The sequence below is a fragment of the Oryctolagus cuniculus genome, chromosome 2, assembly GCF_051225735.1.
Source record: "Oryctolagus cuniculus isolate XC-2025 breed Fujian yellow rabbit chromosome 2, ASM5122573v1, whole genome shotgun sequence".
Classification (NCBI taxonomy): domain Eukaryota; kingdom Metazoa; phylum Chordata; class Mammalia; order Lagomorpha; family Leporidae; genus Oryctolagus; species Oryctolagus cuniculus.
The window spans coordinates 135,014,909-135,030,601 of record NC_142868.1 but is presented as its reverse complement, the minus strand read 5'-3'; the positions used below and the strand labels follow the sequence as shown (position 1 = coordinate 135,030,601).

At 52.2% G+C, this 15,693-nt stretch overlaps 2 protein-coding genes across 10 annotated transcripts in view; one reads left to right on the top strand and one right to left on the bottom strand.

Annotated features, from left to right (window-relative positions):
• The window catches only part of SFXN5 (sideroflexin 5), a 122,661-nt gene that overhangs the window by 80,980 nt on the left and 25,988 nt on the right, over positions 1 to 15,693 (bottom strand). For 8 of the 9 annotated variants that reach the window (XM_002709756.6, XM_017340676.4, XM_051837500.3 and 5 more), the window contains exon 3: positions 7,273 to 7,350. The exons of the other annotated variant lie outside the window; for it this stretch is intronic. In XM_002709756.6, the coding sequence (XP_002709802.1) occupies positions 7,273 to 7,350 (78 nt within the window). The remainder of the gene's footprint in view (positions 1 to 7,272; positions 7,351 to 15,693) is intronic. 9 annotated transcript variants of the gene reach the window in all.
• LOC149128061 (large ribosomal subunit protein uL23) lies at positions 10,895 to 11,465 on the top strand. The gene has a single exon (XM_089327551.1). It carries the CDS (start codon positions 10,916 to 10,918, stop codon positions 11,384 to 11,386), a length of 471 nt encoding a protein of 156 aa, XP_089183677.1. The 5' UTR covers positions 10,895 to 10,915; the 3' UTR covers positions 11,387 to 11,465.

Genomic DNA, 15,693 nt, shown 5'->3' with positions numbered 1-15,693 from the left:
CTAATTTATCAGTTGGGCCAAAATGGCACCATTAATTTTGTTGCCATGGTTACTCACAGGTAGTGTGTACCTATGCAATCCATGGGGAGTGGAGTCCCCCCCCCCCCCCCCAGTTCCAGAGCTCCCTAGCAGAAGACAGCCCTCCTGCTGCTGCTGCCACATGGCACACAGCAGCTGTCACCGCTTCCCCAGACGGCTGCCCCCTACCCAGGGCACACTCCAGAGCTGAACCTGGCTTTGAATTTCAGGGCTCCCACGTGGGGCCCTAGGATTCTGAGTGTTTTTCTTTAATCACTCTGAGACTCCAGGTCCTCATTTGTAATGCAAGGATTTGAATACTCACTTTCAAGGTCATTGCGAAAATCAACAATTTATTTAACAAATATTGACTAAGCACCTACTATGTGCTGAACACTACTCCAAGCAGTAAGGATTGCATCAGTGAAAAAAATAAAAAGATGAAGACCTCTGCCTTTATGGAGTCAGGCTGGTGGGGACACATGAGTGATAAGCAATAAAAATAATTAAGCGTTAAGCCTGTTTAGGATACCCGCATCCCATTTCAGAGTGCTGGTTGGAGTCTCAGCTGCTCCACTCCCAATCCAGCTTCCTGCTAATGTACACATGATGGACCAGCTGCTTGGGCCTCTGCCACCCACATGGGAGACCTGGATGGAGCTTCTGGTTCCTGGCTTCAACCTGGCCCAGTGCTGGCTGTTTGCAGGCATGTGGAGGGTAAACCACTGGATGGAAGATCTCTCTTCCTCTCTCCTCTCCCATTCCCCTGTCACTCTTTCAAACAAATACAATGAATAAATATTTTAAAAAATACGAATACAGAGTAAGTGTTCTGATATGTAAGGAAAATAGTGCTTCAGGAAGCAAGGGGAAGTAACACAGGGTCAGAGGACAGGAAGTAGATGCTGGTGGTAGGGGGAGGAGGTTATAGCAGTAAGGTGTAACCTTACATAGGTGACCTTGGAGGAAATGCTCAAGAGAGAGGGAACCACACAGGTGTCTGGTGGAAGATTGTTCTGGCAGACAAAACAGCCAGTACAAAGGCCCTGGGGCAGAAAGGGGGCTTGCCTGGCACATGTGAAGGACAGTGTGACCGCAATGGACTGAACAAGGTGGAGCAGAGGAGACCAGGTCAGAGAGGAGTGAAGGCTTTACAGGACTTGTTCACAACTGCAGCTTAACTCTTAGTGGGAAAAGGGACAACACCAGGTTTCTACTAGAGCAGCCATTCTTGTTGGGGGGTGATTTTGTACCCAGGGGACATATGGCAACCTATGGAGACAGTTTTATTGGTAACAGCTTGGGGGTGGGGGGGAGTCCACTGGCAACCAGAGCCAGGCATGTTCTTAACCACAGGCAGCCCCCACCACAAGGCCAATAGTGCCAAGGCTGAGGACCCCGGGGCTGAGACAGAATATAGTGTGTGTTTTCACAGATCTCTCTACCCGCTGTGCTGGGGAGGGACAGAAGGGACCAGGGAGAATGGGAAGACCATCCTGGAGCACCCCCCCATAGTGGCCCAGTCCAGAGCTGCATCCGTAGTGCCCAGTACAGCACCAAGCACATCGTACAAGTGCCCCTGCTAATACTGACCAGGTGCTGCTCTGTGCCTGGTAAGAGCCACGCTGGGGCTGGCCCCAAGGAGCAGGTGCTCACCAGGACCCCAGAGCCCGAAGCTGAGAGCCGGGTGAGATCAGGGCTCAGCCAAGCCTTCCCCTCAGCCAGCTTTTGACAAACCTACGGGCACCCATGGAAGAGTTGGGGTGCAGGTACTTTTAAGCCCCTGGTGTTTGCTCTGCTGACCCATTTCCTGGCTGCCAGCAGAGGGGATCCACTGGAGCTGTTACATCACAGCCGCCCTTTCTCCTTGGCAGGTGGTGGGCAGAACTCACCCCACACAGGGCTCTGAGCAGTGGACAGGTTACCCTGGGTGCAGAGGGCACTCAGGAGAGCTGGGCTGGCTCCCAGCCTCTGGGGAACACAGAACACCACCAAGAACCACCCTCTCTGATGCCCACAGTGGTTCTCAGAGACCTGCATGCTGCACACCCGGCCACCCCATGGTTTCCAGGTGTTTCCATGACAGCATTACTCCTCCCTGTCCACCCTGGCACTACCACCAGGCTGATCCCACCACAGCACACTTCACGCTGCTCCCCTGCTCCAGAGCCTTCCTTCTTCCTGTCTCATAGCACTGCCAGCATGGCTTCATGGCTTTCGAAAACTTTCACAATCTGCCCTGTTACTGGCCAACCCCCTGCATCGTCCACTTCTCTTCTCATCTCATCTCATCTCATCTGTCTCCTTCCCCTGGTCTCTGCCTCTGTCTCTCCTTCTCCCTACATTGGTCTCTCTATTCCATTTTATATCTTGGTTTTTGCAGGTGATTTGCAGGTACTATTCCTCCTGCTGGATCTAACGGGCCCGGCATCAGACCTCTTCCCCAGCTAGCACAGTCTGGCTTCGTGGCCCTGGGCAAGTAATGTAACCTCTCTGAGCCTCAATGTTCTTGCTGCAAAATGGGGTTGATACAGGTACCTACCAAATAGGTAATCCATGCAAAGCCCTGGTACAGTTGTGCCTGAGTATCCACAGATGGTTGGTTCCTGTGGACAACAAACTTCTCAGCTTCTCACAGCCCTGACAGAACGAGGGGTAGTATTTGCCTGTAACCTGCGTACATCCTGCTGCGGCCTGTAAGTCACCTCTAGGTTACTCACAATACCCATTGCCAGGTAAGTGCTATGCCAATAGCTGGTGAATTTTTAGGGGACAACGACAAAAAGAAAAGTCTGCACATGCTCAGTACTCACGCAGTCCGGGGTGGGTTGAATCCACACACGCAGAGCCCGCGGAGGTGGAGGGCCGGCTGTGTTTGGTGGCTGTCCAATACTTGGCAAACACACAGTGAGTGGTGACTCACCATGGTGGTGGTGGGAGGGGTGGGGGTCTTTTATATTTAGCACCACCTATCTCCATCCATGCCAAACCATTCCAGCCAAGCCTCAGCACACACAAGTGCACAAATCAGAATCAACATCCAGAAACTTCTGCTCAGCCATGGCTTTGCTGTCTGACAGCCGTGCCCCTTATTAGGGCCCTAGTGCTTCACATTTCTACCTGCTAAGCCCAAAGGGTACATGGCCCTTATTTTATCCTCAGAATGAATTGCTTGTGGGTGGAGCAATGGGCTCTGGAGGAGATGTGAGCCGCCCACCAACAAAAGGGTACACTCAGGCCATCAGGAGTGACCAAATCATGACCACACTGTGCACACCCACAGGGGCGGGGTTGTACTGGAGGGCAGTGCGCTGGATAGAGACAAGCATGTGCAAGTTCCTCAGCGCTGTCCACAGTGCAGGACAGGCCCACAGGCAAGGAGCCCCGGCGATGGGCTGCTGATCCACACGCCCACAGGAAGACGTCAGAGCAGACACAGAGCCAGGCTGCGGACAAGGCCCCTTCCAGACTGAGACCAAGAGCCAGCCCGGGTCTTGTCAGATGGTACAGCCATGGCCCTGCAGCAGAGCCAGCTGGGGCCAGTAAGAGGGACTGGCTTTGATTCCAGATGGCTGAGGCTTCCGCGAGCCCGAGGTCCCCGTGCGGTCACCATCCCCTGTTCCCGCGTCTGCAGCGCGGAGGTCATGGGTTGAGCGACTTTGCTGATGGAGACGTCGGAGGGCAGGTTGTGAGAGCCAATGCGGGAACGCACAGGCCGCCAGCAGGCTGGGCAAGGGAGGCAGGCGGTGGGCGGATCTGCATCCAGAGGGCCATAGTGGCCGGCTCACACCTAGCACTGTGCTACCCAGCCACCAGATGGACACACAGGCATCACCCACCCAGCCAGAACTGGGACGCCCGGCTAGTGCCAGCCCTCACCCCCTCCTCCCTCGATCCCTGCAAGCACAGGGGGTTTTCAGAGTAGAAAACAAAGGCGGCCCGGGAATCAGGACAGGCAGCCTGAAGCTCCTGAAAGGGAAAAGACAGGAAATGTGGCCTCATTCCCCAGGGAGCTGGCAAAGGTCCCCAGAGGCTGAGCTCAGCGGGAGCTGGGGCTGGGAGTGGACACTGTCAGGGTCAGGGAGGGCCTAGGGCTGGACCCAGCCCTGACAGATGTGAGAGGGTCTGAAGAGTACTCCAGCCTGGGGGAGCAGGGTATCAGTCCCGCCTTCCAGGCTCTTGTGTGCCCAAGGGCAGAGAGAAGCACGCTGCTCAGGAGGGAGGCGCCAGCACCTGCCCTGCCCACAGATGGCTGCCAGGACTCAGCACACAGCGCTCCCACCTCCAGATGGACCCTGCATCACGGGTGGTGCCCCCGGCCATCCCTCCCCCGGTCTCTGTACAAGGGCGCTGGCTGAGGAGCTGCACCCACCCTGGCACCATGCCTTCTTTCACCTTGTCCAGTCTGTCTGCCTCATTTGATTCATTTGCAAGGTTTGCTCTCTCTACTTCCAGCACAGTGGTCTTCCTGGTCTGGACCACTGCTTCCCAGAGCCCCCTCCTCACCAGCTCACTCCTCAGCCCTCAAATATCAGGGGAAAAATCTCTTCCAGACACGCAGCATCTGAGCTGGTGCCCTCTCCACTGCTCTCCTACAGCGTCGTATATCTCTAGTACCATTGCCTGGCTCACGCAGGGTCCACGAGGCCAGAGCTTCACCCGGCTTCCACGCTGTCCTGCAGTGATGGCATAGGAGAGAAAAGATCACAAAACCTGAGTGTGACAGCCTCAGATGGCCAATATGGGACTAATAGGAGGTCTGGAATGAGAAGAAGTTCTCCAATAAACAGGATATTAAAAAAAAAAAAAAAACTGCCAGAATTGAAAGACAAGAGTCTTCAAATACAAAGAAGTCGCCAAGAATCCAAAACAATGAGTTTTAGCAAGGACAGCACTGTGGAATCTCAGAAATAAATTCAGGGATGGCATTGTAGCATAGCAAGTTAAGCTGCCACCTCTGAGCCCAGCATCCTACATGGGCACCAGTTCATGTTCTGGCTGCTCCACTTCTGATCCAACTCCCTGTTAATGTGGCTGGGAAGGCAGCAGAGCCGGCCCAAGTACTTGGGTCCCTGCCATCCACAGGGGAGACCCAGATGAAGCTCCTGGCTCCTGGCTTCAGCCTGGCCCAGCCCTGGCCGTTGCAGCCATTTTAAGAGTGATCCAGTGGATAGTTCCCTCACTCTCTGTAATTTTGCCTTTCACATAAATAAATAAATCTCTTAAAAAGAAGGAGGAGAAGGGGGAAGGGAAGAAGAAGGAGGGACGGAGGGACAGAGGGACAGAGGGACGGAGGGACGGAGGAAGAAAAAGAAATTGCATAGCTAAGGAGAAGACTAAGCATTTCTAAAGGAAGAGGCCACTTGCAAAGAATCAGGAATGCAAAGGCATCAGATTGTTTAATGGGTTATAGACCAGCGGCTTTCAAAACACCGCAGAGAAATAACTGTCAGCCTCGGGTTGTCCCCTCAGCCAATCTGCCAGGTAAGGTTGAGCGCAGAAATATGATTCCTCAGACATAAAGACTCAAGCTCTCTTCTCTTTCACATGAAGATACTGGAAGAGGCGTTTCACCAAAACTGTAGTCTATACCAAGCAAAAGCAAGACTTGAGCTGGTGGGAGGTGAGTCCCAGAGAAGAAAATTTCAGGAGGGAAAAAAATGGAAGTGGAAGATTAGACGAGAGTCTTCAGGTTGAAAGTGGGCACTGAAAACAAGGGAAGGCAGCCGAAGGGTGCTTGAAGAGTGGAGCTGGTACAGAGGAAACTATGCCAACACGAGGCAGTGAAAACACAGGGCAGTATTAAATCCAGTTAAAACATAAAGTCGGAAAAAAAACATAGTCACAACACAGCCAACACGGCTATACAATAAATGTCATTTATATAATTTTACTAACATGAATATTGAATATGTATAGGCCCCAAACCCATGGTAGCTATTTTTGGAGGCAGACGGGGAAGAGAAGTGTTCATAGACGTGGCTGATAATAGAGGTGAATCCTCAGCTACCACAATAGACAATGCAGAAGACTAACTGAGAGGGGTGGGCTTTTGGCAGGGCAGCTAAGTTGCCACCTGGGACTCTGCATCCCTTGTGGGTGTGCCTGACTTGAGTCCCAGCTACTCTGTTTCCAATCCAGCCTCCAGCTGATGCACCTCTAGGAAGCACCAGGTGATGGCTCAAGTAGTGGGGTTCCTCCCACTCACGTGAAACCCAGACTGAGATCTGGCTCCTGGCTTCAGCGTGGTCCAGCCCTGACTGTTGCAGACATTAGAGGAAAAAAAATAGCAGAGGAAAGACCTCCCTCCCTCCCTCCCTCCCCTTCCCTTCCTTACCCTCTTTTCCCTTCTCTCTCTCTCCTCTCTCCTTCCCTCCTTCTCTCTTTCAAATAAAAAAAGGAAAATGATTTATTTGTAAAAAAAGAACAAATTGAGAAACAGCAGTGTAGATAAGTCTGTTTGTTGGAAATGGAGATTTCTACCTGAAGAATAGCCAACGTAGCTGCTTCTGGGGAGCAGGAATGGCAACTGGGGAGGAACGGGCGGGGCAGCACACTAGCTTCCTTACCCACATCTCAGTGCTGCCTGACTTGTTGAACTACGCACATATATTACTCTGGAAAAATCAGAAGCCGATTTTTTAAAAAGTTTTTAACTGACGTTTATGAACAAAAGAAAAACTTCGGCACATTACCCATCAGGCCCTGTGAACCTTGAGGTCGTCCTGTACCACATCCCCCACCATTCTCCAAAATCAAATACACGCATCAACATTTCGGGCAGCTCTGATGCAAGTCCCTCCATGACATCAAAATAAGATTTCATAGTGCCCTGGCCTAGACCGCCTCCGCCTTCCCACCCTCAACCTGAGTTCAGGGGGCACGATGTGCTGGCTGACGTTCAATCACCAGTTTCCTGGAGCAGAAGCCCTGCTCTGTGGCGTTTGCTAATTTCCGTGGTGCAAATGTCCCCATCATGGCCGGTTCCTAGCTGCCACTGAAATGCCGCTGAATGTAGAATTGGGACAAGATGCACACCATCAGCCCTGCAAGCCAGGGCAAGCCACTCCAGCCAAGCTGTGGGCCTCTCTGGTCTGTTCAGGCCACGAGAGAGACCAGGAGTCCACGGGGGTTTGTGGCCACAGTCAGTGCAGCCACTGCAAGAAAGAGCGGTGGTTCTGCTTGCAAGGAGGGGCTGTGAGTTCACCCCCTGCCCTCTCCTCCCCACGCCTCAGCCCCACCTCCAACGGTTACCTGCTCGTTGGTGACCCCGGGGCGCAGGGTGCCGTGCTTGTAGTCCTCCAGCAGCTGCACGGCCTCTCTGAGTCGTCTCTGCAGAGGAAGGAAGAGACGGTGAGGGGTGCAGATGCAGGGCTCCGGCAAATCGCTCCAGGGGTCCCATCAGTGTCAGTCCGGTACTGACAGTGTGCACGAGGACCAGTGCCGAGTGCCCGGAGCCTCACGAAACAGGAAGCATCCGCCGTCCCACCACAGGGCAGCAGCCAAGCAAGGGTGGCATCGTGACACTGGGGAACATCCTTCAGCAGTTAAAAAGTGAAGTGGGGCCCCACGTCATCGCTCTGCCCGTCTCTAAGACATTTTGTTGAGTAAGCAAATCGCCAAGCAGCATGATGTTGCTTGCTGTGCCACACACACACATACACACACACCATTTTCCATAAGACTATTCATGTGTGTATAAAGCATTAAAAAAAAAAAAAGCCTTAGAAAGAATCCCACCAAATGGTGGCAGGAATTACCTTGGGGGAGGAAGAAAGGGTCCAGCCTTGAGGGACATCAGAAGGAACTTTCATTTTCATTGTAATAGCCGAAGGTTTTTATAAGAATATATTTATAGGGCCAGTGCCGTGGCATAGTGGATAAAGCCACCACCTGCAGTGCAGGCATCCCATATGGGCACTGGCTTGAGTCCCAGTTGTTCTACTTCCCATCCAGATCTCTGATATTGCCTGGGAAGGCAGTAGAAAATGGCCCAAGTGCTAGGGCCCCTGGACCCACGTGGGAGACCCGGGAGAAGCTCCTGGCTCCTGGCTTTGGATCGGCACAGCTCTAGCCATTGTGGCCATCTGTGGAGTGAACCAGTGGATGGAAGACCTCTCTCTCTCTCTCTCTCTCTCTTTGCTTCTCTGTAATTCTTTCAGATAAATAAAATAATATATTTATGTAAGGTAGTCTCCCCTCAGAATCTGCGGGAGTGTGGTTCCCACACTAAAATCCTAGGATGCTCAGAAACCTCCCACGACAGGGCAGCATCTGCATATCCCACACACTCTCAGTCACGTCTGGATTGCTTGTGAGCACTTTCTACGGCCGGACGCCAGGTAAATGGCTGTTACTCCACATTGCTTAGCGAATAAGGCCCCAAAAGAATCTGTACACATTCAGTATAAATGCAATTTTTAAAAATATTCTTGATCCACAACTGGTTAAATCTATGGCTATGAAACTCATGGGTATGGAAGGCCAGCGGTACTCACAGAATTTCAACATTTTAACAACACTGGCAGATATTTACCCCCTAAAGTGCCAACAACTACAGTAATTGATGGGGGGTTGGAGGGGAGGATAGAATATGATTTTAAGACCTTAAAAGCTGCAGAAGGTGTGGGCTTTTAGCCTAGTGTTAAGATGCCCACATCCCACACCAGAGTACCTAGGTTCAATTCCCAGCTCCAGCTTGAGTTCAGCTTCCTGCCAGTGCAGACCCAGGGAGGCAGCAGGCGATAGCTCAAGGATTCAGGTTGCTGCCACCAACATGAGAGACTTGAATTGAGTCCCTGGCTCTGGCTCAGACCAGTCCTGGCCATTGTAGACATTTAGGGGAGTGAGCCAGTAGATGAGAGCTTATACTTGCTCTCTCTGCCTCTCAAATAAAAAAAATTTAAAAAAAGATTTCTGTAAGAATATTTAATACTCATTGGAGCATTATTTAGATAGCTCCAAGTTGCAAATAATTCAATAGCAAAATGAAAAGTAAATTGTAGTATATCCATACAAGGGGATATTATATAGCAAAAAAAGGAAACTGAAGGGGCCAGCACTGTGATGTAGTGGGTAAAGCTACTGCCTGTAGTGCCAGCATCCCATATGGGCACTGGTTTGAATCTAGGATGCTCCACTTCCAATCCAGCCTCCTGCTAATGGGCCTGAGAAAACAAAAAATGATGGTCCAAGAAGATGCTCCTGGCCCAGCCCTGGTCATTGTGGCCATTTAGGAGAGAACCAGCAGATGGAAGACCGACCCCTCCCTCCCTCCCTCTCCCTACCCCCTGAGTGTGTGTGCATGACTCCCTTTCTCTAATTCTGCCTTTCAAATAAATAAATGTTTTTTAAAAAGGGAAACCGAATACATGTTACAACATGGATGAATCTCACAGAAATAATGTGGCAGAATCTTTTCCAAACTTGGGCATCCCAATATTCTTGTCTGTCATGCTCTTCTAGAATCTTCCCCCATCTCTGTCTAAGGTAGTCTATACCCCTCCCCTTGATTCCAAGAAGACCTCTGGGGCTAGATCATTCAGACATCTTGCACTTCCTCCTTGTTCTCGGATGGCCCCTCCCTTGGGACCCAGCCACCATGCTGTCAGGAAGCCCAAGAGGCTCAGGAAAATCCATGTGCACAGGAACCGAGGCCCCGGCCCACAGCCAAAGCCAGGGCACCAGCTGACAGCCGGCACCATCCAGCCCACCGTGCAACCGAGCCATTGTGAGTGGACCTTCCAGTCCCCACCCAGTCACACGACCGCAGCCAGTGCCACAGGGAGCAGACAGAAACCAGCCCCTTGAGGCCTTAAATTGAAGATCAGTAAGCAAAATCATTGTTTTAAACCATGAAATTTTGGGGTGAATTGTTAAATAGCAATAGAAGGATGATGCACATAAAAAGATAAGTGAAAGAAGGCAGACACAAAAGTTCATATATAAAAAGCTCAAAAGCAGATAAAACTAATCTACAGTGGTGACGGATCATGAGAGTGGTACACGGTGGGGGTGGGATAGGGTTACCAACTGGGGGAAAACACTGGGGCCTCTCTGGGTCTTGATTTGAGTGGTGGTTTTGTGGGCATAGGTGTGTAAACAATCCTTAAACCATACACTTTGGAGCCATGCACTTTGTCTTTCATATGGGATACTTCAAAACACTAACAATAAACAGACCACAGTGGAAGAAGACAGCATATGTGGAAGACCATGTTGGGCCGGCGCCACGGCTCAATAGGCTAATCCTCCACCTTGCGGTGCCGGCACACCGGGTTCTAATCCTGGTTGGGGCGCCGGGTTCTGTCCCGGTTGCCCCTCTTCCAGGCCAGCTCTCTGCTGTGGCCAGGGAGTGCAGTGGAGGATGGCCCAAGTGCTTGGGCCCTGTACCCAGTGGGAGACCAGGATAAGCACCTGGCTCCTGCCTTCGGAGCAGCGCAGGGCTCCCTCAGCGCGCTGGCCGCGGCGGCCATTGGAGGGTGAACCAACGGCAAAGGAAGACCTTTCTCTCTGTCGCTCTCTCTCTCACTGTCCACTCTACCTGTCAAAAAAAAAAAAAAAAAAAAAAAAGACCATGTTGCACGCTGACATCCCGAAGAGGACATTGATTCAAGTCCTGGCTGCTCTACTTCTGATCCAGCTCTCTGCTAATGCACCTGAGAAAGCAGCAGAGGATGGCCCAAGTGGTTTGGGGCCCTGCCATGCATGTGGGAGACCCTGATGGAGCTCCAGGCCCCTAGTTTCAGACTAGCACAACTCTGGCCCTTGTGACCATTTGGGGAATGAACCAGCAGATGGAAGATCTGAAGTTCAGTCTCTCTGTCTCTCCCTCTCTCTCTGTCACTCTGCCTTTCAAATAAATAAAATAAGTTTTGGAAGAAAGTAAGGGACCAAGATGGCGCCGAAGGCGAAGAAGGAAGCTCCTGCCCCTCCTAAAGTCGAAGCCAAAGCGAAGGCCTTGAAGGCCAAGAAGGCAGTGCTGAAAGGCGTCCACAGCCACAAGAAGAAGAAGATCCGCACGTCCCCCACCTTCCGGCGGCCCAAGACGCTACGCCTCCGACGGCAGCCCAAATACCCTCGGAAGAGCGCCCCCAGGAGAAACAAGCTTGACCACTATGCCATCATCAAGTTCCCCCTGACCACGGAGTCGGCCATGAAGAAGATAGAAGACAACAACACACTGGTGTTCATTGTGGATGTCAAGGCCAACAAGCACCAGATCAAACAAGCTGTGAAGAAACTCTATGACATTGATGTGGCCAAAGTCAACACCCTGATCAGACCTGACGGAGAGAAGAAGGCGTATGTGCGGCTGGCTCCGGACTATGATGCTCTGGACGTTGCCAACAAAATTGGGATCATCTGAACGGAGTCCAGCTGGCTAATTCTAAATATATGTTTTTTCACCATAAAAAAAAAAAAAAAAAGAAAGTAAGGGAAGGAGGGAGAGAGGGAGAAGGAGAAAGGGAAGGGAAAAGGGAAAGAGGGGGGGGGAGAAGGGAGGGGAGGCAGGATGGAAGCAAGCCACCCAGGGAAGCTGCTCTGCCCGCTTCTGCCCTAGAGGGAAGGCTGGCTAGGAACAGGAGCGCAGACAGGTCAGTAAAAGCTCCTTGCAGGAGGCAGCACCCAGAAGAGCACCTCATAGGGCAGAGATGGGGCTGCTGAGCAGCTGACAGTGGGAAGTGAACCCCCATCTCTCCTGCTGTCACAGAAGTAGCTACCAAGTGGACAAGCCAGCCAGGCCCTGACCATCAGGCCCGTGTGTGCAGCACCTGTGGGCAGCACAGGCCTAACTCCGACTTGGCTCACAACAGAACTGTGGGCAGTCAGGGGGCCAGGAACCCTTCCCTTACGTGGAGTGGCCTGAGGGTTGCAACGTACTGTCCCTCCCTTCAGTTATGTGGATCTCAGTTCCCCAAATCTGTTCATTTCCAAAGTAGGGATGTCTTTGTGGTTATTTGTTGATTGTTTTTGTTTTCCGATGATCCAAGTAATCCATGCTGTTTAAAGAAAATGTTGGAAAAAATTGAAAACCACATACACACAAAATTCTAAACCCTCTGTAAACATGCCACCAAGATAACTATTGTGAATAAGAGGACGATTTTCTCTCTAGACTTAACACACTGGTTTTTCAACAAAATTGGGTCATGCCGATTGTCTGCTGTAACTTGCTCAAGGTCACACAAAGAGGAAGTGGGTGATTTTGCATCTGAACCCACAGTTTAGCTGGACCTTGCTCTACACAACCAGAGAGCTGCTTGCTGCTGCAGCAAGACCCCCACCCCCCCACCCCCGCCCAGGCCTGCTTCCTGCCGCCGCCTGGGCCTCTGCGGGCCCCAGACAATGGATGCTCCACTTCCCAGCACTCAGTGGTGAATGGCCCCATGTCCTCATTATTTCTCCCACTCCAGGGATTCTCCTGAGTTCCTATAACAACCTGGCCAGATTCCATCCCATTTGACACAGCCATCAAAGGGAGCCCTCCCGCCAAAAGAGTGAATCCCAAAGAGCCTTGATCTTGGCAAAGGGCGCAGGGTGGGAGAGATGCAAATCCTAAGTTCCGAAAGACAAGGGTGAGGACCAGCACTGAAGGCAGCCAAACTGGCTTCTCTGTCCCTGGTGCTCCAGGCTGACCTCGGCCACACTAAGCCCCTGTCAGGGCTGAGGGGCTGGGTTCCAGGCCCTGGGGGACAAGCTTCCTGCCTTGCCAGGTCCCTGCGGCCGGGCTGTCTGGGGGCTGCTGTCCCCACTGCGGAGAAGGGGCCATTTCACGAAGACACAGGGGAGAGGAGGAGGGTCTCCTGGCTTTCAACCCTCCTCTCACACTGCTGTATTGTGAGGCTTGGCAGGAGGACGCGGACATGTAAGGGGTGGGCAAAGCTGGCAGGTGGGCAGCCGGGTGAGCCTGGCAGGAAGTCTTTTCAACCTGGAACAAGCAGGCAGCCAGCCCCTGAATGCAAACACCCGGACGCAAGGCTGCCGCCCCTCTCTAAAGCCCTGGGCTGGCGGAGAGGCAGCTGTTGTCACCCACTCTAGAACCCCACCTCCATCACGTGCCTGTCTGCCGCTGGCCAGCCAGCCACAAGAATCTCTCCATGAAATCCACAGCAACGTGGTCTGCAGAAGGTCCCTCTGGAAACGCAGGCATCCTGAGGTCTGTCCCAGAAGCAGAGCATTTGAACAGAGGGCAGTCCCTGCTGGGTCCATCCCCCAAGGCCCTGAGGGGCAGGGTAGGAAGCAACAGTGCAGACAGCAGGACGCCCGATGGCAAAGCACAGGGATGCAGGGACTAGAAGGAAAGGGCACAGAAAGGAAGGGCGGGGGTGGCACTGTGGTGCAGTGGGTAAAGCTGCCACCTGCAGCCCTGACATCCTGTAGGTGCTCCAGTTCTAGTCCCAGCTGCTCTGCTTTCAATCCGGCTCCATGCTAATGCGCCTGGGAAAGCAGCAGAAGATGGCTCAAGGGAGGGTGTCACGAGGATCTAAATAATGTATTACGACACTTGGTAATATCTTTTTTTTTAATTAAAAAATTTTTTTTTTTATTTTTTGACAGGCAGAGTGGACAGTGAGAGAGAGAGACAGAGAGAAAGGTCTTCCTTTGCCATTGGTTCATCCTTCAATGGCCGCTGCGGCTGGCACGCTGTGGCCAGTGCACCGCGCTGATCTGATGGCAGGAGCCAGGTACTTCTCCTGGTCTCCCATGGGGTGCAGGGCCCAAGTACTCAGGCCATCCTCCACTGCACTCCCTGGCCACAGCAAAGAGCTGGCTTGGAAGAGGAGCAACCGGGACAGAATCTGGCGCCCCGACCGGGACTAGAACCCGGTGTGCCGGCACCGCAAGGCGGAGGATTAGCCTAGTGAGCCGTGGCGCCGGCCGACACTTGGTAATATCTTAACATGGCAGCAGTACCTGGCCAAGAGGTGAGCAGTGCCCAGAGATATTTCATTCCCTGCTGCTAGAGTCTCACCCTCCTCGTAGGGGTGTCTGCCTGTCCCCCACTCCCAACCCTGCCCATGCTGTCTTCACCAGGATGCTCTATCTCCCTTCTCCCCAGCTACCCCACCCCTCAAGCTCAGTGCCACCTTCTTCAGAAATCTTCCAGAAACCTTCCCTCCCCTGTCCAGATAGCCAGAGAAGATTTGGTCTGTACCTTGCTGAGGTCCCTGGCCACTCACTTCCCATGCACCCCCCTCCCCCTTTCTATGAGAGATGACAAAGTGCAGGGAACCACTGGTTTAGGAATCTTCGCGATTACAGGCCTCGTCCCTCACCTCCCAGCCCATCTTCAACACAGGACCGTGCACAATGGGCATTTAGCAGAAATCAGTGCAGGGGGCTGCTGGAGAGAGAAGGGAAGGGCACGGTCAGGGTCAGAACTCAGGTTCCAGTTCAGCAGACCAGAGTCCCTTGATGATGATGTTGGCTCCACAGAACCCTGGGACTCCAAGAGACACAGGACATGGAGAAGAACACCTCTCTGTGTGTAGATCATAGAACCAACCAGGCCGTCCATTCTCTGGGAAGACCAGAGCCAGAGAATGAAGGGTTCTTCCTTGCCCAAGGTCAGAGTGTGTGGGTGGCACCTACAAGCTTCAGGTCTCCTGACCCTGCCTCTCAGCCATTTTCCTGAGACATTGGCGTGGATGAACTTCCTGTGCTCATGACAGCAACAGTCTCCAAAGAAACCTCAGCAAGGCCTGAGTCAGCACCGCAGCTGTCGGCAGGGGAATTCCAGGTAAGAAAAGGCGAGGGCTTTTGCTCTCATTCAAAGTTGAGCACAGCCTAATACAGAAAAATGGAGAGCGCGTTTACAGGGAGAGGGCAGGACTGAATCACGGGCTCTTCAGGCACACTGGAGAGCTTGGGAATCCCAGAGCTTGGAGACCCAGAAAGGAAACAGGGAAGGGGTGGGGGGAGAGGGAGTGGGCAGTGGGGGGCGCACGATGGTGGGGAGGCCAGCAGGGACTGCTCCGTCACTGACTGCTCACCTGTGTCAGCCCTGCACTGCCCGCGGCATCCTACCACAGCTTTTGTTGTTGCTTTACAGATTTATTTATTTATTTAGAAAGTCAGACTTACAGAGAGAGAGAGGGAGACACACACACAAGAGAGAGAGAGAGAGAGAGAGAGAGAGAAACACAGAGAGAGAGATCTCCCATCTGCTGGTTCACTCCCTGAATGGCCAGGGCTAGGCAAGGCCAAAGCCAGGATCCATGAGTTTCATCCGGGTCTCCCACATGGATGGCAGTGCCCAAGCACTTGGGCCATCCTCCACTCTTTTTCCAGGGCCATTAGCAAGCAGATGGATCAGACATGGACAGCTGGAACATGAACCAGTGCCCATATGGGATGCCAGTATCACAGGTGGTGGCTTTATCTGCTAAACCACAACTCTGGCCCCAAAACTTAACTTGAAAAAAATTACAAAGACTAGCAAATGAATGGAAAAGTAAAAAATGTATGAAAGGTCTTCAAAAAGTTCATGGAAAATATATCTTATGAAAAAGTTATACATGGATTTCAAAAGGTTTTTGCACCAAAATAAGTATGTATATGTATATGTATATGTATATGTATATGTATATGTATATGTATATATTGACAGGCAGTTAGACAGTGAGAGAGAGAGACAGAGAAAAGTCTTCCTTCCATTGGTTCACTACCCAA

What these genes read in the sequence shown, in the direction of transcription:
- LOC149128061 (XM_089327551.1), top strand. Translation starts at nt 10,916, where the DNA reads ATGGCGCCGAAGGCGAAGAAGGAAGCTCCTGCCCCTCCTAAAGTCGAA.